At 37.8% G+C, this 26,278-nt stretch overlaps 1 protein-coding gene across 8 annotated transcripts in view; it reads right to left on the reverse strand.

Moving 5' to 3' along the window:
- Positions 1 to 26,278, reverse strand: part of RIMBP2 (RIMS binding protein 2) — a 105,379-nt gene that overhangs the window by 15,845 nt on the left and 63,256 nt on the right. For all 8 annotated transcript variants that reach the window (XM_086761661.1, XM_086761658.1, XM_086761657.1 and 5 more), the window contains 9 exons: positions 22,822 to 22,973; positions 20,123 to 20,199; positions 19,106 to 19,215; positions 17,875 to 18,684; positions 13,761 to 13,912; positions 12,918 to 13,385; positions 10,780 to 10,929; positions 8,439 to 8,597; positions 2,861 to 2,978 (listed from right to left, as the gene is read on the reverse strand). In XM_086761661.1, the coding sequence (XP_086617787.1) occupies positions 2,861 to 2,978; positions 8,439 to 8,597; positions 10,780 to 10,929; positions 12,918 to 13,385; positions 13,761 to 13,912; positions 17,875 to 18,684; positions 19,106 to 19,215; positions 20,123 to 20,199; positions 22,822 to 22,973 (2,196 nt within the window). The remainder of the gene's footprint in view (positions 1 to 2,860; positions 2,979 to 8,438; positions 8,598 to 10,779; positions 10,930 to 12,917; positions 13,386 to 13,760; positions 13,913 to 17,874; positions 18,685 to 19,105; positions 19,216 to 20,122; positions 20,200 to 22,821; positions 22,974 to 26,278) is intronic.

Here is a 26,278-nt window from a genome sequence, read left to right on the forward strand (position 1 = left end):
CAGCGTAAATATTGTTTGTTAGATCTTTGGATAGGAATCATCTTTTATTATGAGGTTTAAACAATCCTACCTGCCACATCTGCAAGGTCAAGAGCACTGTAAACTGTGTTTCACCTTCTAAAGTATCAACCTAAAAACAAAAATTAATTAATTTACTTAAATCCTATCTGCAAGAAGATACTAATCCACAGTATTTATAGATTAATGGAGAAAATACCTCAAAGAATTTAAATTCTGGAACACTTCTGAGAAAGCTTTTATCACTGGAATCCTAAGAACATTAAAATTTTGAAATCTTGACCACTAATTTAACCTCCATCTTTCTTATTTAAACTTTCCGTCACTAAAGTGACCCTTTAGCCAAACAACTCAGGAAAAACTCCAGCCATACATGTAAAGGAATAAGCTGCTGCCAAAAAATTTGGAATTTTCGAGCTATATGCTGAGACAGCAACAGTTTCATGTATTTAAGCAGTCTAACCTTTGGCTCAATTGTATTTACTTTCTTCTTTCCTTTTATTTTACTCTACTTTTCACTTTGTGGAACTACGTATTATAATGACACAACTTCCTCTTCACAAACCATACTTGCAGCCCTTATTCATGGGAAACTTCCTCTGTCAGTGGGAGTTCTGGACAGTGGATTTAAGTTTATATAACACCCTACTATATGTTTTTGGATGCCCTACTTTTACCACATTCCATTTATCTGAACTCTTGACACATTCCATATCTTCTAGATTTTTTTCCCAGCAAGCTTACAGGAAGCAACTTTTGTGAAGAGTTTTATCAAGTGTTTATATTTGCTTCACTTATCTTCAAAGTGATTTATTACATTATGATGCTGAAAGTGAGAAATAATGCATACATATCTTTCAGTAATTTTAATCACTAGTGTTTTAGCCAGAAATTAGAACTCTTGAACTCTAAGCCACATAAGGCCTTTCAACAGCTTCACAGAAAATAATTTTTTTGTTAGATACTGTACCTAATGCTCAGTAGTTTGCTTGTTACCAGCATTAGACAATATTGTAATTTATTCCTAATGGAACTTCCTCAAAAAGCATTTGTGGATTGTACATAATACAAAATACACTAGTTCATTCTTTAAGTTAGTTACACTGAAAGAAATAAAGTCTGAGATTTTACTTTCTATTTAATTATCTGTTTGAGCACAGATTGACTATAAGAAATTAATTGCTTCATCTGGTTCTTAAGCTGCTGCTACTGAACTACCAAACAGTGAAGTCATTACTCTGTGGTTTTTGTGTCCTAACTTTGTTGACAGAAACTGAGCTCTGATAAATTTAATCACTTCCCTTTTTTGTTAATTAAAATGAAGACTGAAAGGAAATCCAAAGGATTAATTAAAACAAACCTGTCTACTCTCTCGCTATTTATATATAAAAAAAAAGTTTTAGCAGATAATATAAAAGAAAGAACTTAGATACAAAACTTGCTTTAAGTAGTCCAAACATAAATCAGAAATCTTTACTCCTGAGAAAAAAAAAAAAAGGCTGCTTTCAAAGAAAAAGAAAAAAAAGACATGAAAATGTAACAGTGTTCACACCATCATCTGAAAGCTATTTGATTCAGCTAACAATAACTTGTCAACAGAAGCATAAGAGCCTCCCTGGAGCTGATTCTCCCCCATACCATTTTCAGAGCAGTGTAATTCCATTCACACCTGTGAGGATTATCTGGTTTACACCAGGACGCGGGACAACAAGCAGCCTCTGACCAACCATGCTATATTGAAGACACTAAGAAAGTTTCATGCATTACAGCTGTGTGTGTTTTCTCATCTATGGTATCAATAATAATAATAATTACTATCTACTAGATATCAAAATGGTTGTGCCCTCTAGGGGGATTTTGCTTTTAATTCACAGTACCAGCATTTTAGGTGATTCTCTGAAAAGGGAAAAAATTTAATATTTAAAAACAGAAGCATTCCTTAATGATCAGTCTCTTTCCTTCTGCTATTCCCCATTTGTGACATCTCTTATTCACATAAATGTCAGGTAAGAATTGCCTGACACTGCTTCCTTCTCCTCCTGATCATGCCTACAGTATTCACAAATTGAAGTCCAGGTTAGGGACAGGAATCGGACCAACTTTACATCTTCATGCAGTAAAGTTCTGTTAATAGCTCACAGAACTCTTTCTGCATTTGTTTTGCATGTGTTTCCTGATTTTCAGTGTGAATGTTTTCTACTTGTCAGTATAGAGTGCAAGTTTTAACAGATACGTATTTGTCCATAGTTTCTTGATTCCATTATCTTTTCTGCACTACTTTTTGGATTTTCTGGTGCACACCAGCACATAGTTTAAGTCACAAGTAAAACAGAATAGGGATTATTCTTAAGAAATATCCAATCTAGTAAATATGAAAGTTCTAATAGCTTGTTACATTTAACAGCTTCCATTTTTTCCTGCTAAATTCCAAAAAGTAGTCAAGAAAATGGAAAGTGACTGCAAAATGATGGTTGATGAATGGTAAAATGGATGGCTGAATGGATGGCTGAATGGGTACATTTATTTTACTGATCGCATAGTAGCTTGCCTGCAAATTTCTTCTTAGGTAAGATCTAACAGTATCTAAGCTTAACCAAGTTTAGAAAAGTTCCAATATCCACTAAATTAAATGAAGAGAAACCCAATGATGTCAATGACTACTAATTCAGCCCCCTGTGAGACCCCAGTACACTCATATTTAGATGGAGATGTTTTTAGTTCTATTTCATTCCATTTAAACTAAGAGTAACAATGGTTCAACACAAGCGTCTGTCGTTTTAAGGACCGCCTTCCCAACCCTGAGGCTGCAAAGAACAGAAATGCACCAATCTGTCCAACTAACCAATGGAAGGGACCAACATTGGTCGAGACCTTTGTGGCACTGCACTGCCATGAGAGGACCTTCGCCCTGCATGCTCCACCCTTTCAGGCCGTCCTGCAGATGATGGATTACCTAAAAGCTAAAAAACAACAACAGAAAAAACAGGTTTGTAAGTTACATGCATGGTAACATTATGGTTATATGGTTGGACATTAATCAGGTCAATCACATTTGGAAGCACAAGCTCTAAAGGCAACTAAACTTAGCTTTTAACTGAAAGGTTAGCTGAAAAGTAAATACTGTTGCCTGGCAAACCTGCAAAAGAAAAAAATGGTTCCCTGATTTATGGCAGAGTTTTGTAACCAGCAGCCACACATCAGAACAAAAAGAAAATAAAAGAATAATTTTGAAATATTCTTTTGCCTTTGTCGTTGCTGCTAATGTGACGTTAGAATCTCCTGAAGAGTAGTACAACCAGTCATGAGAAATTGGACTGCACTGAAAAGGCAAGCCTTTTTTTTTTTTTATATTCAGCTGGATAGCTTTGTCCAGTTTGCAGCATTTGAACAAGTGTACATCCTTCTGTCTTTGAGCACACTGCTTTTCTACACTGGCCTTCGGTTGTTAAAGCCTTTTAAAAGGTCATTGAAACACGTAGAAGAGAATGTAGACACACTTCATCTCACATCACAGCTGTCTCTTTCTGTTCACTACCCCTGCAGAAAATCTTGCTATTTTAATAACTAAATGGTACTATTCTACTGCTCTCCAGAGTTCATCATGCAGTCATTGAGATTAATACAGCTTGGGTACCAATTTTAATGGGAGAAATTTTTAAGGATCATTTCAGCATAAACTGCTACACTAGAAGAGCAGGCAGCTGATTTCTACTCTGACTTGAAACACATTAGATTTGACGTTTCCACTCTGGGCTGTTGCAGACTGAGAGGGTAAAGAACTTGCTTTAGCCTTTAGGGAGCAGGGAGCCTATGGATGCATCTATCAAAGCGTGGAGACTCTGCTATAGATTAATGGACAGGAATGCAAATACGCAATATCACGCAGAGGCATCCTTGAAAGATATGGAATGGCCCTGGCCTCTCCCTTTGGAAGAAGCTGTTTGCCTGCATTCTCATGCAGAGATGCAGTCTGCAACTTCAAAGGCAAGAAGAGATGGTCTAAAAAGGAAGGCAAAGTAGTGACAGTGCAGAGATAAGGTAGAAAATGGAAATATGATGAAACTCATGACTCCATAAACCTGAGTCACTGTCACACTGAGGGAGAATCTTGATTCTTGTCTGGAGATTTTTCATGATAAAGACCATATCCTGAAAATTCTGGGAATGAGGTGACTAAAAACAACACGATGAAATGAATTCCTCAACACATTAAAAAAAAAAAATAAAATAAAATTACTGATGAAGTATTTTTCCAGTTAAAAATGCAGCTTTTTTTTTTTTTTTTTTTTTTTTTAAAGCAGCATTTAGATGGGCAAAATAAATAAAAACAATCTTTTGGAAAAATTATAGTTCAGCTAACCCTTAATTAAAATTTAGATTCAGTTGTCCTTTAATAAAAGCAGCCACTACTGTAATTTGTTCTGTGGGAAAATCATTGTAAAGGAAATTAAACTGATTTTAGCATGACACAAAAGAGGACTGTAAAGGAAAATGCAGAATTATAAATAAAAATGCATGGGGAGGGGAAAAAAAGGAAAAATGTAGCAGGTCAGTCCACAGAATGGACTCTAAAAATCAATTCAGAAAAAAAAAAGTAAAAGAAAAAGAACAAAAGAAAGAAAATAGACTGATTTGGCAAGCAGATGTTAGAAGGAAGATTTATTTCACACACCAGAGAGTCTTCTGCATCTCTGTGGGATGGTTTTGCAAGTAGACCAGCTGCCCTAGAGTCAGCCATTTTTAAGTCGGTCTTCCAGCCTCCCTGAACATCTTCATTAGACAATTTATCTGTTCTATTACATTTCTGAGTCTCATACTTTTTCTCGTAACTGGGCATGACCTGTTCAATCCTGGGCTCTACAAAGGAAGGACCCAGGTCACCAAAATCTTCTTCGATGCTGGTTTGTCTGGTTAAAGTTTTCCTGCGAGCAAGCAATGGCCTCATGCTTTTCCTGCAGGAACAGTTAGCAGTCTCTGCACAACAGCTAGATGCAACGTTGGCAGAAACTGAATCGCAAGTATATCTGAAATTAAACCGAGATTCTTCTTCTTCACTTCCACAGTCTAGTCCACTGTCTGGGCTCCTCGATAAGGATCGGCTATATTTACATCCTTTGTCGTCTGCAGCAAAATCCTCCATGCCTGAAATTCTGTGCTTGGCTGGGTACCAGAAGTTGTGCTGCTGGTCTTGATTGTAGGGCCTAGATGGTCTAGAGTCTCTAGCTATTGTGGGATTCTTTTTATAGGGCATACCTAAACCCTGCTTGTACAGCAATTCAGAGTATTCACCATCCTCTTCAGCTACTTCTGGAATACTGAAAAGCTTTTTACTGTGATGTATCTGCTGTGAAAAGTCAGGTTGTTCCAAAAAAGTGGCTTCTGTGGTCTTATTCTTATCGCACTCCTTAAGATTATGCAATGTTAAAAACCAGACAGGGAACAAATAGTGTGTGACAAAAACAAAATGGGAGGGAAAAGGGAGAAGAAAAGAAAAATAAAGACAGAATTAGTTTTAGAGCAATGGCAAACATAAGACATGCAGCTTATTTAGTGAAAAGGATGTCATGCTTTGAATGAGGATCTGTGAAAAATAAAGACATGATTAAGAAGTTGCTGGGTGTCAATACAACATGAGAGGTCAGTACAAACAACTGAGTGATGTTCTTGAACAAGAATAAACCCATGCATTTAAAGTAAAGCAATAAAAGCTGCACAAAGGTTCCAGCATGGTGAATGAGAATGGCATTAAAACACAGCACTAACGCTTAGTATGTTCCTTGCCCCATGCCAAATCGCTATTTAATTTTTCTTTGTAACCAGAACCCACATCTGAGAAGGAAAATTCTGTTCTAGCAAGCTTTCTTGCTTTGTATCTGTCAAAGTATTCTATAAGAGTAGCAAATACTCCTAAACCTCCTGCCGGAGAAGAGCTATTCTGCAGACACCATTAAAGGAGTTCTAGTCATCTTTGTAAAATTGTAAAAAAACCTGCACCATTTTTAAAGTTTGGCTTCCATAAAAAGAATCCTGAGAAGCAGGCTGCTCTCTGATGTCACTTGATCTGCACCATCAAATCTCTCATCATCATCTCGTACCTGCTTGACAAAATCAATATTTGAAAATCATCCTATTAGCAGAAGTAAGTCTCCTTCTATACCAGAAGCAGGTAAAACCTATCCCAGCCAGAATAAAATAAGCAGTTTGAACATGGTAGATAAGTTTTGTAATTTTTCTGTTACATTTACAAAAACATAGGTTGGTCTGAGAAGAATCCTATGCAGTATCTGCGTTGGACTCTGAGAAGGAACACGAGAATAATGATGCAGGAGGTGTTGGTTTTGATTGACATGGTTTATAGATTCTACATCATGGAGATCACATCTCTTTATACTTTACTCAATGCCAGATCAGGTAGGTCTCCGGACACAACAGCACCCATAAATAATAATAGGATCATTTTGGAGATTTCAGCAACACCTTTCTCTCTGAGCACGTCAAACTTAACTGGGTTTTGGATGTCTTCCCCATTAGGAACTTTATACGTTGCTTTATGACTATATTTGTTTCATCTACTATAATTCCTTTAAAAAATGTGTACCACACTTGTGAAACTTTTGAGACAAACTGCCATAAAAATGAAAAAAAGTCAATAAATATGAATAAGGATAGTTTTCATTGGAGCTCAAATATCCCAGACCTTAGAATGCTCGGATCAGGTAAGGGAGTTGAATCTTCCCTTCACCACCTGTGTCAGCCTTTGTTTTAGGGAACCATTGGAGGCAATAATAATCTCCCAATAAAGCAAATATATATCTGCATGCAAAATGTTTTCTTGTCACTTTCTATTAACTCAGGAGAGCATACTCAATTTCAGCTGCTAGGGCACGGCTGGCGTACTTTCAGATGCAAGAGGAATAGGAATCTGATTACATTATGGAAAATTCAGTAAACATGCTCTTCATTTCTTTATTAATTACTGATGCTGCAAAGTGAAAATGGATCTAGTGAAAGAGAGGGAAAGTATCAAGCACTTTGAGATCAGAATCTGACCTGCATTTTACACCAGAAAACTTATCAGCATGCTGGGCCATACTCTCCAAATGAGACCCAGACATCCATGAGCCCTTCCCCAGGAAGCACTCGCATACTGAGCTCCACTTCCGCAGAATGAGTCAACCAACCGAACCCTTCACATACTCTACTACATCAAGAGAAGTATGCCTGCTGACTTTAACAGGTCTAAAATTATTTACTGTACCAATTAAGGGTCTGGATTTTTCTTTTCAAACGTCATCATTGGCAATACTAATTTAAAACCAAGAAGTAAAGATACTTTCTAACGCATAAAGAACAAGAACAGTCAAGGGATAATTCACTTTTTCCCAGAGGAAAGGGACAGAAGCAGCAAGCAGAAGGATTTCTGTTTCAACCTTTACATTAGTAGAATAATAGAACCACTGATTATTTTTTTTCTGTTGAAAAAGTATCTGTCTTATTCTAGACAGTATCAGAATAAAAGGACTGAATTTATAGTACATGAAAGTAGTTACAAGAATGGTCAAAATTCTCATATAAATGAGAAAATAGTATTGTATTTTAGTTAAATAACAGCATATTGAAAGAAAAATCAACCCGTGGGTTTCCTTATCGTTCAAGTTATCCAGCTTTCTAAGAAAATAAAATTTAGTGTAATTGCTGGACACATAAAATGCAAATACAACTTACACATACAAATATACTATGGGAAATACATATTCTGTATTGGGTAGGTTCAACATTCTACATATGCTTCAGTTGTTATACTACAGTTGTCTTTCATGACGAATATTTCTGTGTAGTGTTAAAGCCATATTTCTGATAGGTATTTCATACTGTCTCTGGTGATTCCTTAATAATCAGAGCATGAAGATTTCTGATAACAGATTTATCAAACAAAGCTGACCCAACTCCCTTTTTTACAGGCATGCTTTAAAGTCTGTGGAAGAGATGGGACAAGCACTGAAAACAGTGGCAAATTACTCAGACAATAAAAAAAAATCTAAGCCGTTTGTTTTCTGTATGTATGTATGTTTATGTAAATCTCCTTGCTTAGAAACATCTAATTGGCTGCATAGCACATGTAGTACATTGTGATATAGACACGGGAAAGGTCCCCAGATACAAAACAGAAATTGCAACTACAATAATTACATATGGGAAATAGTCAATTAATTAAAAGATTAGCTATCAAATAATGCAAAAAAGTAATAAATTTATTAAAGTGACCTTGACATCATAAACAACGTTCACTCCAGTTCTGGGTCTGTATGACAGTGTGAGTTTTAACGGTCTGTAAAATCTATAACTGACTAAAATAAATTCTTTGAAGAAAGAATAAAGATATGGAGATACTCCTAAGGTTTCTCTGCAGTCACACTTACCTTAAGTGCATTGTGTGAAGTCAAACTGACTCGTCGCCTTCCCCCATCCTCTAGTTGCATTTCGGAGTACAGCTCTTCCTCATCTTCTTCCATAATATCAGACAAGTCAGAACCTCTGCTGCTCTCTGTGTGGTACTCTTCACCATGGCAATAGTGAGGCTAATTAACAGGGTGAGAGAGAAAAATCTTTACTGACTGTGAATCTGAAAACTCTTGTATAACACTAATAAGTACTAGAGCATTCCCTAGGTACGAATAGCACACTAGTAACCACATAAATTACATCATGTGGCTTCCTGCTCTGTTCTAGCAGACAGATCATATATATTTTTTTTTGCCCATTTATGCTCGCAATTCAAGAAAACAAATCTTAATGCCATAGCTGATACTAAAAAGGATGTCTGCATTCCCAGTACCAAATATAGTTTTAGTCTTGAGTAAATTCCCCTGATTTAAAGAGGTCCTTCATGCATCAATGGACTTGCTGACCAAATTGTAAAAGCCCCAGGATAATTCATATATCATCTGTTCTTCACAGCTGTTGTTACATCACATTGTAATTTAAAAGTGATCAGCATTTAATTCTTGCAGGATGCTACCATCATTGTATGATATAGTTAGCTGATGGAATTTGAAGCTTTCATTCTCTTAAACATTGTAGGAGCAGTCTGGATAAAACCTTAATTGTCTTTTAAAATTAGTCCAAATATTTCAAGTTCCTATAGCTGGAACTACTTCAAGTTTCCAATTAGAAGTATGTCCTACTGAATTGCTGATCCTAAAGAGGAGTGGCCTCTGTTAAACATTACATCTAACAAACCAGATCATAAACCAGTCAATCCCAGTAATGAGAAGAAAATATCTACAATAAGCAACTTCTGCAAAGTTAAGATGGATTTGCCCTCCGAATACAAAAGACAATTTCTCAGGTCTATCTCTAACCCTTACTTCCCTTGTCCTTATTATCTATATACAGAGCAAATCAACAGCTTGCAGAAAACAATATCTACATACATTTTTGTAACAAAAGAAAGATTATTTCTATTTTAGTCTTGGTTAAGGCCCACTGACCCAGATCCTGGGATATTTAGGTGCATGAATACTTGTGAGGATCTGGGCAAGAAAGACTAACTTTTAGTCTAAGTTCACAAAGAAAGTCTGTGAGAGACTGATATTGCAGCAGCTCATTCAGAATTGTGATCCATGTCACCCTTCCCTGAGGGGTATTTTAAACTGCAGAGTTTAAAATTAATACAACTTCCTACAAAATACAATGCAACAGATACGAAGGATTTCCATTAGTAGCCATATCTAATGCTAATAAAAAGCTTGATGAAAAAAACCCATTAACGTTACTTCATTTGCTTGCAGATTTTTTACTCTTATCTATGGAGTAAGGCAAGCTAACTGATAGAAAGCCAAAGACCTTTGATAGGGAGTGAGCACACAGAATAGCAGTTGCTTCTGGAATACACCAGCAGCACATGAGCGTTAACATTAGCAATTAGCAAACTAATAATCTCTTACGGAAAAAACCACCACAGATTAGGTTTCTACAATATTCTCAAATTATTTCTTAACTAGCAAACCAAGCGGCAAAAGTGATCCTCTTTCATAAATCATGCAAACGAGCAATTAAACTACAAATAGGTGTATCTCTGAAGCTATAATACAAACATTTAATAGTCCATTTACACTTAACACACTGCAGCTGTTTTGCTATACATAATTTAATTGCTACTTCTCAAAGTGCATTTATTTGTCATAGTGTTTTAAAGCAATGAGGAATTTCTTCACCCTTACATGAAAATTAAATGTGAAACCTAATCAGACCTAATACTTGTAGTCAGAGAGATTTAAAATCTAGCTTTGAGGACGTTCCTAGTAGATAACAGAGCTTACTCTTTTTAGGCTGCAAGGAATATAACTATAATTGTTCCCAGTCTTTCAGCGCTCATATCCTTCCCCCTTCTCCTTTTTTCACAGCAATTTTTCATATGCTGTAGTAACGCATCATACAGAAAAAGCCCAGAGCCCAAACATGACATTCCAGCCACATTTGCTATTTTAACTTCTTCAGCTTCAGTTTTTTCAGTTTCCAGTGGTTAAGACTGCTGCATGGGATAACGATCTATAGACGCCTGGTGCCAAGCATTCAGTTCCCATTAGACAGTGTTATGCTCCACTAACAGGGCATTCATCTACCTCCCCACAATTTAGCTGCTTGTCTGTATAGTTTACCAATACAGCTATAATAATCAGATGGTGAGCTGGATAAGCCTGCTGAGCTTAAAATACTTGTTTCATGTACCTGACACAATAACAAGACCAGGCTACTTACTTGTTTTCCAAGTTCTGACCCTTTCAGGAAATCATCAACTGAAGCTCCCCTTCTTTTGACATTAGGAGAATCATAGCCATCTTCCTCATCATCTGAGTTAGCGTACTGGGCTGCAGTACTCCTTTCGCTAAAAACACTCCTCCTCTCCATCTAGCAAAGCAACAAAAAAATGGAAAACTGTGAAGCAGACTTGTTCCTGCAACCAACGGAAGAAATGGCAAATATAAGACATAAGGACTCAAGAACACAATATTTAAATACACTCGTAATTCAAAGCAATGATAATTTCCCCTGACTGTAGCCTCTAGGAGTTTTCAAGAACTTTTTGCTTGTCTTATTACTCACACTCATAAACAATTATATGCTTTTATGTGACCACCAGCTCAGCTGCTAGCTTTCTTCCCTGTACCACTTAGGTAAAAATTCTCAGTATTCTACAGTCAGAGGCTGCTAACAAAGACACTAATCTCCTCTTGGCAGAGGGTTAGCGGATGACCTAGCCTCTGCAGCATTTTTGACCTCAGTACAAAAAAAATCTGTAGAATGAGACTTCGTGGTCTTCCTCTGCTCTGACGTGACTCTTGCCCTTAGGTACTGATTCCTGCTGCTTACTCCCATGACAATACCCGTCAGCGATCTAACAGGTTGGACGAAGGGCAGGGAGAAGACTTCTGCAGCAGCCTACCGCAAGGGAAGAATTTCTACTACTGAGGACTAAACATGACTAATACCATTGGCAGAATTTGACTTAATTTAGAGTGAATCCATCTGTAAACTTCTGTCCAGATCCATGAATTAAACATTTCAAGCATCACTAAAATTAATGTAATTAAACATGGTTCAGAGCACATATTATGTCAGCAATTTTCAAAACCAGAAAAAGGATTTTAGTTCTCTTTCCCTATATGGTTGCTAAATCAACTTTCACCTCAGGGTGCTGAAGAAACTAACTGACTTTTCTCCCTCTGTTACATTTATTCCAGTTTGCTTTATTTATAAACAAAAGAAATGGATATACACATGTATATACATGTATTTAGCAAACCTTACTGATCCAGAATTATTCAGCTTCCCAAAAGCTGTATCATCACCCACTGGCTCAATTCTGTCCCCAAAACAGGGGCAGTCAATAAGTTGGGGCTGTTAAGACATGTGTGAACTGTCAAAATTAATGGAGTTATTTTGGAGATACGATGGGAGACCAAAGACTGGACATAACTGATGACTGTCAGATGAAGGACCAAGAGAATGTATGAAAAAAGTGACACCAGAGCTTGAAACAAGTAATGGGCAGTTGTGAGCAGCTTGTGATGAGAAAGTAACTGCCCAGGGCACTGGGAGTATTTAAATCTTGTATGCTTGAGTAGGAAAACCAGAGCATGTTGTCAGGATGCATATGCATCAGCTATGCTGACCCAAGAGCCTCAAATATGGGATTTTATGGTAAACATCTGAGTCACTATAGCAGTCATGGGTCATAATGGTCTCAAAATCAGGGAATCTCCTTTGGGCAGTAATGTTTCTAGCAGCTACAAAAGAAGCTTTAGTGAGAAGACTTCATGTGGTAGCTATGTTCAAGCAGTTGTAAACATCCGAGAAGGTTGAGAAAGTGTGACCACTGAGAAAGGCGCACTCTTGAAGGGCAAATATGTAAAATAGCCTGTGGATCCAGAACAGCACACAAAATAGTGCTTTATGTGCATCTAAACTGCTATTTGCTGTTTTGAAAAAGTAGATGGTTTTAGAATACAAGCATGTCTTTTATCTGACTGCTGGTTAGATTCCCTTGTAGAAATGAGACTCTGTCCTCATTCTGTAAACTGTCAAAAACATTAGCTTTCACAGTAATTCTACTCAGGACTTTTGTCTATCTGCCTATTCCGGACCCATTTTTAAACTGCCCTTTATTGGTTTGGTCTCTTTCAAAGTACTGCAGAACTTGGTTGACTTTTTACATGTAGGCACAAGCCTCCCTTTTGACTGCCACAGGATCCAAGCACAAAGCTTGATAATTTTTTTTTTTTCTGAAGTAAGGCCCCGCATTTTTTGAGACAATATTTCTAGTGATGTTTTTGGGAAAGCACCACAGTGAATAAAGCCAGTCTAAAAAAAAGCCTTAAGAAAAAGTTTGCCTTTACCCTATTACTCTCTGCAACTCGTTGCGCGGCTTCTCTTGCCATGGCTTTTGCAACAGTATTTGGGACAGGTGTGCCTTGAGGTTGAGGGAGTATTCGGTTAGGCGATGGAGACCTCCTCCCCTGAAGCGTGCTGTGAAAGTTAGGAGCAGGTGGCTCAAGCGTGTGTCCATGAACAGGGGATGCCGAACGAGTCTGCTCCCATGACTCATCCATTTTTAAATGTGGACCTAAATGTTCTTCTTTGGTTTCTGGGGCTCCGGCACTTGCTAATGGCTTAGATTTGGGAGCAGTTCTGGGGTGAGGGGTTGGAGGCACCAGTAGGTCAGATGGAATGGCAGCAACAGAAGAATCCACCGATTCCCCTTGTGCAGAGAGTGTTCGAACTGTAACTTCCTTTGCTTCCAAACTCCTTAGTCTCATTAGCTCCACCAAGGTGTTCTCTGCTGTTGGAAAGATCACCTCCGCCACCTAAGTACAAAACAAGAAACTTACTAGCATGAAGACATCTGTATCCCTCCCCTCAACCCCGCTGAAGTACAACCTTCAAAGTCTTAACATGGAGTGAATTATTGCCAACACAGAGTGGGCTACAAGAGCCCACATTAGGGCTCCACACTACTTAGCACCAGTTGTCTTTAGTCCTTTCAACCCATTTGTCCAAAAAGCTTAAGTGCTTATAGAAAGGAAGCTAACAAGCAAGTTATGCACAAAAGAGTAGGTTCTAGCAAAAGCTGAAAACACCCTGCATATATTCAAGTGCTGTCACATGTTTACTGCTGCCTTTACCTGTCTGTTGAAATTCACCTAAGGCAGATGGTCACTAACACTGGAAGGAGAACTCACCCGTTGACCTTTCGCATAAACACCATAGCCTGTGACATTGGCGCCATGGGAGGTTCCTGTTGCTGTCAGAGTTGGTGGTTTCCAGGACACCTGTATGGTTGCTGGGGTGGACCCAGCCCGTACAGTAACATCTTGAGGTGGAGCAGGAGGACCTAAGAAAGACAAGACTGGTCACTGTTGAGCCTTAGATCAGAAGTATGTAGGCCAACTGATATGCCCACATGTTGGAAACTACAGATCCCGAAGCACCTTTTTTTTTTTCCTTTTTTTTTTTATTTTTTATTTTTTTTAGAAGATAAAATATCCTTATTGCAGTTGTTATATAAAAAACAGAAGCATAGGGTCAGCAGGTCATGGAGCTAGGAACTGACCAACTGACCGTCATCTTACAGCCATTAACTAAGCTGTATTTCTTTGCAAAGAGGTCTGTACTAGCAACTTGCTCTGGACCTATTTTTATCCTTCCACGCTGTATAACTGCTACTTATTGTGAACGTAGAAGATGTTAAGAGAAAAACATAGTCAGAAAAAGGCCCAAGAGTGGCACTATTAGTGGAAAACTGCTGCAAGTGACAGTAAGTGACTTTTTGGTATATATCTCTGCACTTAATGCACACTACATACTCAGAAATCACCTTCAAATTCTGTCTCTCTGGACCATCAGTGGATCCAAGTCACAATTTATGGGCCAGAAGCATATTGACACTAAGGTGCAATGTGGACTGCAAGTTGAAACTTTAACCACTTCAACCAGTAGCACGCTGGTTTAAAGGACAACTGGACTCAAAGTCTTTTCTCTGCACTGAAGAAAAAAAATACACCTACTAGCCTTTTAAGGCATTTACAGTATGGTAGTGTAATAGCACACCAAATATATCCTTAATGAAAAGACGTTATTACCCTACTATAAATATCTCTACTTTGGACAGAAATCAAAGTAAAAATGCCATAGATATCATTTGTTCATTAATATTTCAGGGATGCTGTTGTGTTAATTTAACAGTCAAACCCTGAGAAGTGTTTCATGCTAAAACACTTCAGAAGCAGGGTTCAGCTGTAGCCATCTCTGTGTAATAGCTGGGAGAATACAAACCTTGGCTGCTGTGAGTTTGCTTTTGCCAGTGAATTAAGCACAACCAACTTCTGTTCATCTACCAAAAAAGCTACGAATATTTTAACTGTGCGCACTCATTCCTACCAAACAGATCATGATACAAGTGTAAATACCACACAAGCCTCAGCTCCAGATAGGCTGAAGTCAATGCATTTCAGCAGTTTACTGTCACTGAATTTCATCCTCTAGTGGGCATGGAAAGAAAATAATCATCATGTTCAGGACACTGAAATTTTTGCCTATACCATCTATAATGTATTTTTAACTTGCAAGGCTAAAGTATGCAAACTGACCTAATACTATTTTTGGCCAAGATGTAGATTTTGATTTAGGATTGAATTTCAGCTTCCTCAATCATCCTATTTTATTGACAGTCACCATTCCCGGTCCAGCAAAGCTCCTCAGCTTACAAGAAAGAATGCATCTGATCTAGCCCAGTATCTTGTCAATGACAACAACATTAATCTGCTCCTGTAGGAGAAGTCACCTTCTTTCCATTCTCTCAAAACCAAACAATCCCCAGGGAGTCTACTGCAACCTTTAGAGGCTGAAGGAGAAATCAGTTTACATTGTAATGCCCAAGGCTTAGTATGGTTTCTATTTTCTCCCATCATTAAAAAGAACATTATTCCTGATGACTTCTGATGGTCTTGATCATCAACATAAATGTGTTTCAGAATTCTGCCACAGTTTGGTCTTCATTAATTTATTACCTAAATTAGCTCAAAAACCATAACAATCCCATTGGTCCCAATCCTGTCAATATTTAAGTCTATTTTTAGATCTGAGTACTGAAAAGAGAACAACTAGTGTTTCAACTTAAGCAATTTTAATGCTTTGATGAATCAAGAAGAGGAGTTCAATAGCTCAGCAACTAAAGAGCTGTCATTCAGCTTTGGTCCGACAAGAAGCAATGTCTTTTCAATATAAATCATGCAAAACATGATGTATCTATGCAAAGAGAAAAATGGAAAGGTGACCTCTAACAGTCCTGTACTTTTTATGCAACTGTTCTCTCTAGCTTTGAAATGTGAGCAGTTATCTCAAGTTCATTTTCACTTAATGTATTCCTAAAAAACCCCTGCGATTGGACACAGTGTGAAAATTTTAAAATATTCACTGATCCCTGCTCCCTTTTTGGTATAAGTGGCTGATGCTAACCTTTTCTGTAAGGATATTACTGAACCCACAAGTAAAGAGCAGAGCTTCTCAGCTTCAAGTGAGCATGTCTTCATTTGTAAACATTTCTGAAGCCCTTAGAAAATTGTCAGTACAAACATTCGCAGCTGCCTGTAGCCAGTTATGTTGCAGTTCACGCTGCACTGTCTACTAAACCTGACATTCAGCACAACTAAAGGTTTATGTGACATCACTCGCTCCCGTGCATCTTCTAGAGAGGCACAATAACAAAAGATTCCCTTCACACAGAGTATCTGTATTGCTCTCTCAGTATACTCTAAAATAATCTTTGAAGCATGGCCCTTACAAAGTAGATCATAGAATCATAAAATAATTTGGGTTTGAAGGGTCCTTTAAAGGTCATCTAGTCCAACCTCCAAATCAACTGAAGGTATTTAAGGTGGAAAAATAATCCAGAGTGAGAGAAAAAAAAAAAACAGTATTAGTCACATTAAAGGAACTTCCTCTATTTTTTCTTTAAACTTCTTTCTTTTACCTGTATTTTGGAAGAACAGACACATGATTACTCGAAGTCAGTAATATTTGCAAGACAAAAGCATGACACACTATGATGGTAACGCTTCTCTAAAAGCAGAGGCTTCACTCCATTTTAGCTCCTCAGCTCATTTATTGCTTTAGCATACTTCAGCAGCTAGAGGGAGATGCAGCATGTTAAGTGTGTGCCTGACAAAACCTCACTTGAAAGGCCTTTCCCAAATAACAAAGAAATCAACATATCTAAAAAGTTCAAGCCATGATCTAGGCAGTATCTTCCAACTCCCACAGCACATACACAAAGTTTAAAATGCACCCTCTTCTAGCAGATTCTAAATAGCACTACCACTTATTTCACTGAAATCATTTAAGACAATAGAGCAAATATCTGAGCTGCAGATATTTTTACTGAAACTATAAATCAACAGCATCAAAAGCAGTAGACATACAAGCTTAACTCCCCCTCTACCCAACCAGCATTACTGTCCTGCCTATCCTTTAAATCACAGAATCACAGAATGGTTTGGGTTGGAAGGGACCTTTAAAGGCCATCTAGTCCAACCCCCCTGCAAGGAGCAGGGACATCTTCAACTGGATCAGGTTGCTCAGAGCCCCATCCAATTTAGCCTTGGATCTTTCCACGGCACTACATTATTTCTGCTCTACTTTTCAACATTACTTCACCGTTCTTAAGTACTGGGAAACGACTGGTAACACTTATCAATATTCCTAATGTAAAATCAAGGTGGGAAAAAAACCCTCAAACTTTCCAAAATGCAACCAATTTGTTATCCTTACAAATTCAAATTGTACGATGCGATTACAACTTCACAACCAAAACACATTTACATCCCCTAAATGACTGCGTGGTCCTCTAAGAAGCCTGCGTTACTTCTCATTACAGAAAAGGGCTGGATCATCCCTGTAAGAAGTGCTTTAAGACAGGCAAATAACAATGTCAGAAGTAGTAACTAGTTTTTTTCCCCAGTGTTGTTCACAGCAATAAAAATAAGCTCCTACCAGAAATAATATAGCTGGGAAATTAAATACAAATGGAGATTAATTTGATAAAACTGTGTGATGATAATAAGCATGCCTTTCCCTAGTTTATCTCCCAAAAATGCTTCAGTCCTTACCCAGGAACAAAGAAGAGAATAATACAGGAGAGGAATTAATTTTAGATACCATAAAGCAATGTAATAATCCCTAGTCTGCTCATGAAAGTGACAGGGATTACAGCACAAAGCTAAAGGTTAGATTAATCTATCTAGTATTTTCAGACAAACTTAACTGGAGAGTTTTGGGGTAGGGAAAAAAGTATCAAACCTGCTGGCAACGTAGAAAATTCCACAAAGGCTTCCTTTTTTTCTCGTTGTTCCAGGGGAAGTTGCCAGGGCATCTGATGGGGCTTTGCCATGACCTTCACCTTATAGGCCATATTGGGCTTCAAATTAAAAAAATGGTACTTGTAGCTAGCAGCCTTGACAATGTCAAATTCTTCTTCATTAAGAAAGATCACATGACTGTAATTACTATTTGTAGGGAGCCAGGACAGCTCTGCAGAAATCTGGGTTATATTGTCCACTTTAAGATTAGAGGGGGCTACTATGACATCCTTCCCAACTAACAAAGTGCACTGCAGTTCATCTGAGTTACCCTTGTTTGTGATGCTCTGAATTGATATTCGGTATGTGCAAGCAGAAATGTTAAGCTTTTCTATAAGAGCTTTCGTTCTGCTTCCCAAGGCTATGTTCATCCGTACTTCTTTGTCAACCAGAACATTGTAGCTGCTAACAGTTCCCCATCCGGGTGGCACTACCGGTGGCTCCCAGCCCACAATGACACTTTTGGCTAGTTGTTTAATAAGGGTGATTTTTCTAGGATAAGGCACAATGTCTTCTCCAATTTCATCAATGTTCACATCCAAAGTCCCTGCGCCATTGCTGATTACACTAGAGTCTATGTGACTTGGTGGACTTATCTCCAAGAGATCTCCTTCCAAAGTAGGACCCGAATGGTTGATAAAATTCTGATCTTGTTCACTGCTTAATGTGCTTGATAACCGGGTCTCATTGTCTTGAACAAAATCCACAAAATTTGAAGGGACTAGTCCTCTTTGTCCATCTAGAAGTTCCCCTGGTGAGAAAGAACAATGCCGTTAAAATCCTTGAAGGAGCATACCTCTTACATGTCAAAGCCTTGCAATTGGACAAGATAAGGAAGAAGATGTAAGTGAAAAGTGTACATAAACAACATTCACAGTTTGAGAATGTAAAGGCTCAGTGAGGCAAAAACCAGAACTGCCAGTAAGCTTTCTTGTCAACTTAAATCTTGCCAGCAGGAAAAGCTGACAATACAAACCATCTTATAATTAGCTTTACCTGCAATGAGTGGCTTTGCTGGTGTAGAGACTCTGTTAATTAACACAATGATAATCACACTAATTTTAGCAACTGATTTGGGAGTAGACGAGGGAAAGAATTGGGAGCCTGTGTGACAGATGAACTGATTGGAATCTGCACGAATTAGCATGAATTCACAGATTTAAAAAAAATACCTTCATAAAAGCCATCTTCATCCATATCTCCATACACATACAGGTACTTTCCTGCCGTAAGGGGGAGCTCTGCTTCTGGATTTTCATTTGGTCCATCAAAAGGGTTGTAACTGCAGTGGGGTACAGATGGAAAAGGTGTGGTTACTTACAACCCCCACATCACTGAATACTAAGCAGAAATGGGTTCTGCAGTTCTAAAGCTGCACAGGAAGGTAATTCCTCAGTTCAATCTTTTTGCTTCCCTTCTGAAACATATTCTGAGTGGAGTCAAGGTCAATTTGCTGTTGTGAACTGTAACTGTATCACCACCATGCTCCACGAAATGCAACCTGTTCACTTAAGTACTATACACTTAAAACCATCCTTTTCTGTATAATTTACTTACATTTCTGACTTGGGTCTCTTTGAATACACTGTCCAAAATCTTACCTATTTTTTAAAGTTAATTAACGCAAACTCAGTTGTGAGGGTCTTTTCCAGTCCCCATATTCCACTTGTTTTATATGGCAGTCTTTTACACAAGTTCATTCTCTTGAGATAAGTTAAATAAAGACAAAAAGTGAGTTACAGCTAAAACAAGCCACTCATAGACAAAACCTTCTTATAAAGTATTTAAATCCATACCCATCCTGAAAGAAATGGTTAGTCACAGAAATTTTTATCATGACAATACTTCATACCTGAAATTTTAAAGTGCAAAGCAAAGATGTGAGGAACTTTTAAATCTTTCTGGCATTGATGAAAAAGCAATTTATAAGAACAGACTGAGATATCCTCTACAAAGTAGGAAGTACACATTCTCATCTCATTTAGACAGTGAAGGCTAGAAATACAGCAGTGAGTTAGAGCCACACCATGTTAAATTTCTCTGCTAATCAAAGCACACAGAAATGGAACTACTTTGCAGCAAATGCAAGCTATCCATAACACTGGTTCACATGAGTAAATGTGAAGCAAAACCATATGTTGACTATTACAAATATGTATCATATATATAAAATGAGCTGGGTTTTTTACCTGTAACGGGCAATGCAAAGATGGACTTTCCCAGAATATCTCTGCTTTGAGGTATTGGAATTCTGATCATTATCCATCTGTAAAGGAAAAATAAAAAGACAACGCGATTTCAAAAAAATGCACATACTGTTTTTCTGACAGGCAAATATGCAACATTTTAAAAAATACTAACTTCTAACATGGAACAGAACTAGTTACTTTTACTTAAAAACGCTTAGGCTAAAAAGGAACTGCAATTCAGATCCTAACAGGGTAAAGAAATTAGCTAATTCCTTGACATCTTGAGATTCAGGTCACTTGTCTGAAGCTGGATGTTGGTTTTCCTGAAAAGCTTGCAAAACTGATAAAGCACCAATAGACCGGGGCTTTGTCATGTGGTCGGTGGAGATGGCTGAAGGAGATGTGATATTGACCACATCACTCCCTTTCACGTCGCTGGCTAAAGAAACCTGGAGATTAAATTGTGGTGCTGAATCAACACAGACTCCACCTATTTTAGCTCTGCACTATGTAGTTCACTGGTAAAATAGTAATTCTTTCTGTTACACTTCGAGCCTAGTAGAGTTTTTGAAGTGAGAGATGCCCTTCTTTCCTCCACTTATTTTACAGTATGCTGTGAACTCTTTTAGGAAAAGTAAACAACTTGCTGCCTGAGCTTAAGAGAACTTTAATTAAGGTAGAAATACTAGGTTTTACAGGGGGATCAAATAAGATAAGTTGTCCAAAAATTGACCAAAATTTTAGTCTGGAAAGAGTGAATATTGAACAGCAACTTTCAGGCCTGCACTGATCCCCCCTTGATTCCCAGCACGGAACAGAAGTGCACCAGAAAAATATTCAGTCATGTCACTTGTCCTCTGAATTAACTCTTAAGAGGTGAGTGAGCTTGTTGGGTTAGCACAACATACACTATTTCTGCCAGCACTCCACTTCCAGTGAGGAGGACAGTAATAGCTAACGGGTATCCTCCCCTGTGTAGCACTTGGGGATGCAGGCAAATTTTCAACTGTTATCATCCCGATACCTTTTTACGGGCAGGTCACAACGCTCATAACTAACCCAATAATGCTTATTCTAGAAGACTTTGTTACTAGTAACAATCAGGGAAGTTGCAGGTGTATTTTTGCAGAGTTATCATTTTTTTTTATTTCAGACCTCACAGCATTATGCTCCATTTTTAGATTTTATTTGTACACTCTCCCCTAGGTCTGGATACCTCTAAAAAAGAATGGAGCTTAATTTCTGTGAGCTTGCATAATGTAAGTGTGCATCACATAATTACACTCTAGAAGGCACAGAACGAACAATTCTGCAAAAGAGGGCTTGACATTCTCAGCGAGAGGTAACTCCAAAATCATAGAAAAAAGGAATTAAATTTGACACGCACTTTTTCTGTTCCTTCCTGTTAGTTCTGCTTCCCTAAGTCTCATTGCTAAGCTGTTTTTTCCGGTTTGGCTACTCCGGGCTGCTTTTTCTGTGACCTCTTCAAAAAGCAGTGAATATTCACACTTTTCAGTAATGCTGCTACACATAAATATACAATATATTTATTTGTGGATAATCCTTAGATATATCCATGGAATTCCTACTACACATGAATCGAATATTTTGGTGAATATTCTATGCCATACTCAGGCTTGTGATCCATTTTAAAACATTTTGATTCTATCAACTTTCAGAGGTTCAGTAGCAATGAATATAAAATACGTTGAAAATATGCACACAATTTCAATATATTTACTTCTGTAAAGATTAAGAATGGGATTCAGGACTGTAAGGTGAGGGGTAAAATCTGAAGATCATTTCCTCATGGCTGTTTGCCCATGTAAAACAAACTTACAGTATTTAAAAGAAAATAATAAAGTTTCCAAAAGGTGTCCTATACCTCCTTATATTTAACATTTGTCCTAAATAACAACAATCAAATTGCTACGGCACCTTTGTAAAGCTCTTCTGAGCTTCCCATTGGCTTTCTACGAGAATTCTACTGAAAATCAGAAAACCTTTCTAAGAATGGAAGAATAGAACCTCTCAAAAGTACAATTAAATACAAGCTGTAAAGTTGAATGATGGAAGAGTTTAGTGACAACATCCTGCAACTTTCACTTCCAGGTTACAGGCTTAATATCAGTCTGGAAATATGTGCTGGAAACTGCTGTTAGTGGGTGGTATCAGCCTAGCTGTAGTGAGATGATTCACATGACACGAAAAGCAGAACAAGTCCTGCAGAAGGAGCTACTTCTCTGTCAGAGCACATCTGCCTGGACAGGGCACTGCATGGAATTTCTTTTCCATTTGCCCAGATCGTATCAAAGTCACACCTTTTGGTAGACACAATAAAATAATAACAAACTTGCATAACATAGGCATACACTAAAAGAGACAGAAACGCTGACTTACACCTCTTATGCACAGAAGGAGTGTAACACTCAGAACGCATCATTGAGGGCCGAGGTTTTCACAGAAGCTTGAGGTTCTCACACACCCATTTTTTTTATGCTGTGTAACTAGGATTTCAGCTGAGACTTCTTTGAAAACATCAGTTAAATTCCCACTGGTCATGTTCGCAAGTTGTCTCAGAAAATGAGAACATTCATGTCTTGACTTTTTAAAACCAAGTGGATCAACCTGCATCCATCCCCTAGAGATGTCTCGGCCCCATAACATAAATTTTCAGTAATAAATTTTAGAAGACTCACGTCTGAATCAAATCTGCATCTTGGGGTACCAGATCTCGACTTGGACAGGAATGTAGGTTTGACAGATAATTGTTCTGGTTTGTCTCCAGATATTTGAAGGGGTCGTATAAACTCTGAAATCACACAACGACTTCCAGAAGGACTTTCATGACCTAGCAGTGAACAAAACACACACGAGAATAAGTAACTGTTCTCAAGCAGAAACATTACCAACTAATAAGCAGCAGTGAGTTATTTTCTCCTCCTGTTAGGAATTATTCTAGAAAAAGACTAAGGTAGGTAGACTGCAGAGCATAAAAGTAGCTAAGCCTACTAATTTGGTAAATTACATGAATCAACAATGTGTAATGGAACATAATGTAGAGAGTGAAGGTATTTAAATTAAAAAAAATAAAAATCAAAGTTAAAGTTTCCCCTAATGAAAAAAAAGTCCACCTTTGTTCTAAGCACCATGATATCTTTGGAGAAGTTATCTGACATTCTGTTTAACATGCCCAGTACTAAAAAACTGGGACCCTTCTATTTCTTTTGGGGATTCTGTCATATACTGGAATGTAGAATCAAGCTGTGCCTTTATCTTCTAAGAAAGCAACTGAAATGCTAATAATTTAGTTGACAGGATATTATTTTTGAAATGAAGGGAAGTGATTTGGCTTTTTTCAGGGCAGTAAGTTCCAAGAGTACCTGCTTCATATTTCTTAAGAGCTCCTCATTAATACCAGTACTAAAATACATAATTTGATCACAGTGCCATCTCTCCAGCTTCTAAAAAACAGAACACACAGGCTATGAAAAAGGAAAAATCTCGGGAAATACTTTTAAATATTTCTATTGCGCTTTTTTTCAAGCACTTAAAAATTAAAAGGAAAGACAGTTTATACTGCACACTTAAGGGACGTAAGGAGTCAGCCTTACAAGAGGCTGAACACTCTTATTCCTATTGACTCATGTGAAAAACAGGCCTAATGCTGAGGGGAGACAAATAAAAAGAAAAACTTCATCCAGGTTGCAAGAGACACTAATAAAGTGTAATACAAAATACTTCTACATTTTTTCCCTTTTACTGTTCATTCAGTCTCCAAACCACATGAAAACAAGCAGGAAATTGTAAACTGAGCTTAATTATACCTGCAGCATCAGCAGAAGTTATAGCAAAGCACGGCCTAGGGCGCTGCTGACACAATCAGATGTGCAGAGTGCCTTCTCTTTCCTCTCTCTCGTTAACATAATGAATCTATGCTCTAATTTTTCAGACCCTAGATATGTGTAGGTTCAGCATTTCCTCTCCAGTTCTGCCAGAAGTCTGGACAGCAATGTTTTGCTACTGAATTACAAGCTTCCCAGAAATACATCACCAGGAATTATCAGTTTGAACCTCTTTATTCATATTGTAGAGGAGAATAAGCTCAAATATATTATCAGAGGGTTTTTCTGGTGTGCTCCTTAGTCCAATATGATTAATTTTCTTTGCATCACTGTAATTTACAGCAGGACAGCTTAAGCACATTGACAGCAAGGAAATACACAATTCACCATACAAAAGATTAATTACAACTAGTCCCGCTTACAGCAATCTCCAGGCTGGAAAAGAGCACATTTTTTATTCTTGGAACCTTTCTCACATATGTAACAGAAAAGTCATCCCTGTTCAGAAACCTTTAGCCAATTTAGCTCCTTCTGTTTGCTGTTTATGTGCTTGCCATATCAGTCTGCCAGCACCAAGGCTATAAATAATTGGTCCAACTGTGATTATTCATTCAAAGGAAACTGCTGTTTGGTCTCATACCTCCTGGATTTTTCAGGCTTTGTTATTAAATTAGTTGCACTACATACAAAATGTGGGGAAAGACTCTTGGACAATATAGCCCTTGCTTTGCATACATATAGGATGATAACCAGGATAGGAGCACACATGATCAAGAACTCCAGAAATATCAAGACACTGGAAGATATTCAACTGTCTCATTTTTTCCATTTGTACCACAGGGTACATAAAATTTACCTTGAGTCCTTAATACATAGGAGAGACAACTGTGTGGTAGTTGTAATTGGACACATCTATGGCTCCAGATGGTGCTAATAACTAGATACAGCCTACTCAGGTACCTCCCTTCCCCTCAGAGTCATCTATGCCCATATCCATCCATGCGTGTGGAAGTACAGCTTGTGCCTCAAATCCAGCTATGCAAAAAGGATCCGTCTTCCTAACTGGACTTACTGCTGCCTTCAGTGTCATCTTTTTCTCTATTCATTTGACTTCTTGTGCAAAGTAACATCTCCCTGCTCAACAAAATCTGCACTGGGTGCCATCAACTCCTGTCTCTTTATGAAAAAAAGTGTCAAATAATATTCCTTTAAGGCTCTTTCCCATGCTGTGGGACTGCTTTTATCTGAGACTACAATGTGATCTATTTCTTAAAGCAGATTAAAAATTGCTGCATTTTCAAGGTACTCTAATATCTGCAATAAATTGGAAAGAATAGATTTTCAGGCAAGCTGTACCATACAATGTTAGCAGTTAGTTCCTGTGTATTCTGGACAGGAGACTTTTTGGAAAGGTCATGAGATCCTTAAATAATATATGTAAATTCATGCTGATTCTATGCATGTACAGACAGGCACAGTTGGATTAAAAAAAAAAAACAAAACAAACACAAGCATCATCAAGCAATGGCTTTGCAAAGAGTGAAACTGAGATTCACTGTGCGTGAAGTACATTCCTCCTGAAACCTCCTGAATCTCTGTAATCTCCTGATCATTTCCATAGAGGATGTCTATTTTTGTGGATTGTGAATACATGAGCAGAGGCAAAAATGGCTGCACTTTAAAACTGGCCTAACTTTACCTCCAAAATAAGAAACAATTTCAAACTAGGTGCTCTTGTTCATCCAAGGCAATTTCACTGATGTCCCTGGGCTTAAACAACAGAATGTGGAAGAATCAGACCTAGAAAGTCTGTTTTAAAACTTGTTAACCTCCTGGAAACGAAGCAAGGTGGCAGGGAGGTGGAGAGCATCTTTCCTTTTATATTTGCACTCTTGAAAAAACTAAGAGTTAAAGTGAAAAATACATCAGTTCACAAGAACATGCAGAGGCTTCTGGAAATGTCTCTTTTTTCCTCTAAATACTAGAGAAGAACCTTAGGAAGCCACAGGGGTTTTGTCTGTAAAGTCTCGTAAAACCCATATACACTCAAAATGGCCTTTATTTTCCCATGACCGGCAAATATCTGTTAAGGAAGCCTCAGTAACACCTTTTCAAGGAAAGAGGCAAGGAAGCACATCAGACTTAATTTAAATGTCTCAGCAGAATTAAAGCTGGCCATACTTGTAGTACAATTAGACTCTCCATTTTATTTATTGGAACTGCTGATTCATTATGGACTACCTAAATTCTCTAGAAAGGCCATTTAAATGAGCCTTTTATCTGATGAATAATAAATCTTAAGGTTTCTGTA

This window comes from Chlamydotis macqueenii, chromosome 17, assembly GCF_036417535.1.
Source record: "Chlamydotis macqueenii isolate bChlMac1 chromosome 17, bChlMac1.mat, whole genome shotgun sequence".
Lineage (NCBI taxonomy): Eukaryota > Metazoa > Chordata > Aves > Otidiformes > Otididae > Chlamydotis > Chlamydotis macqueenii.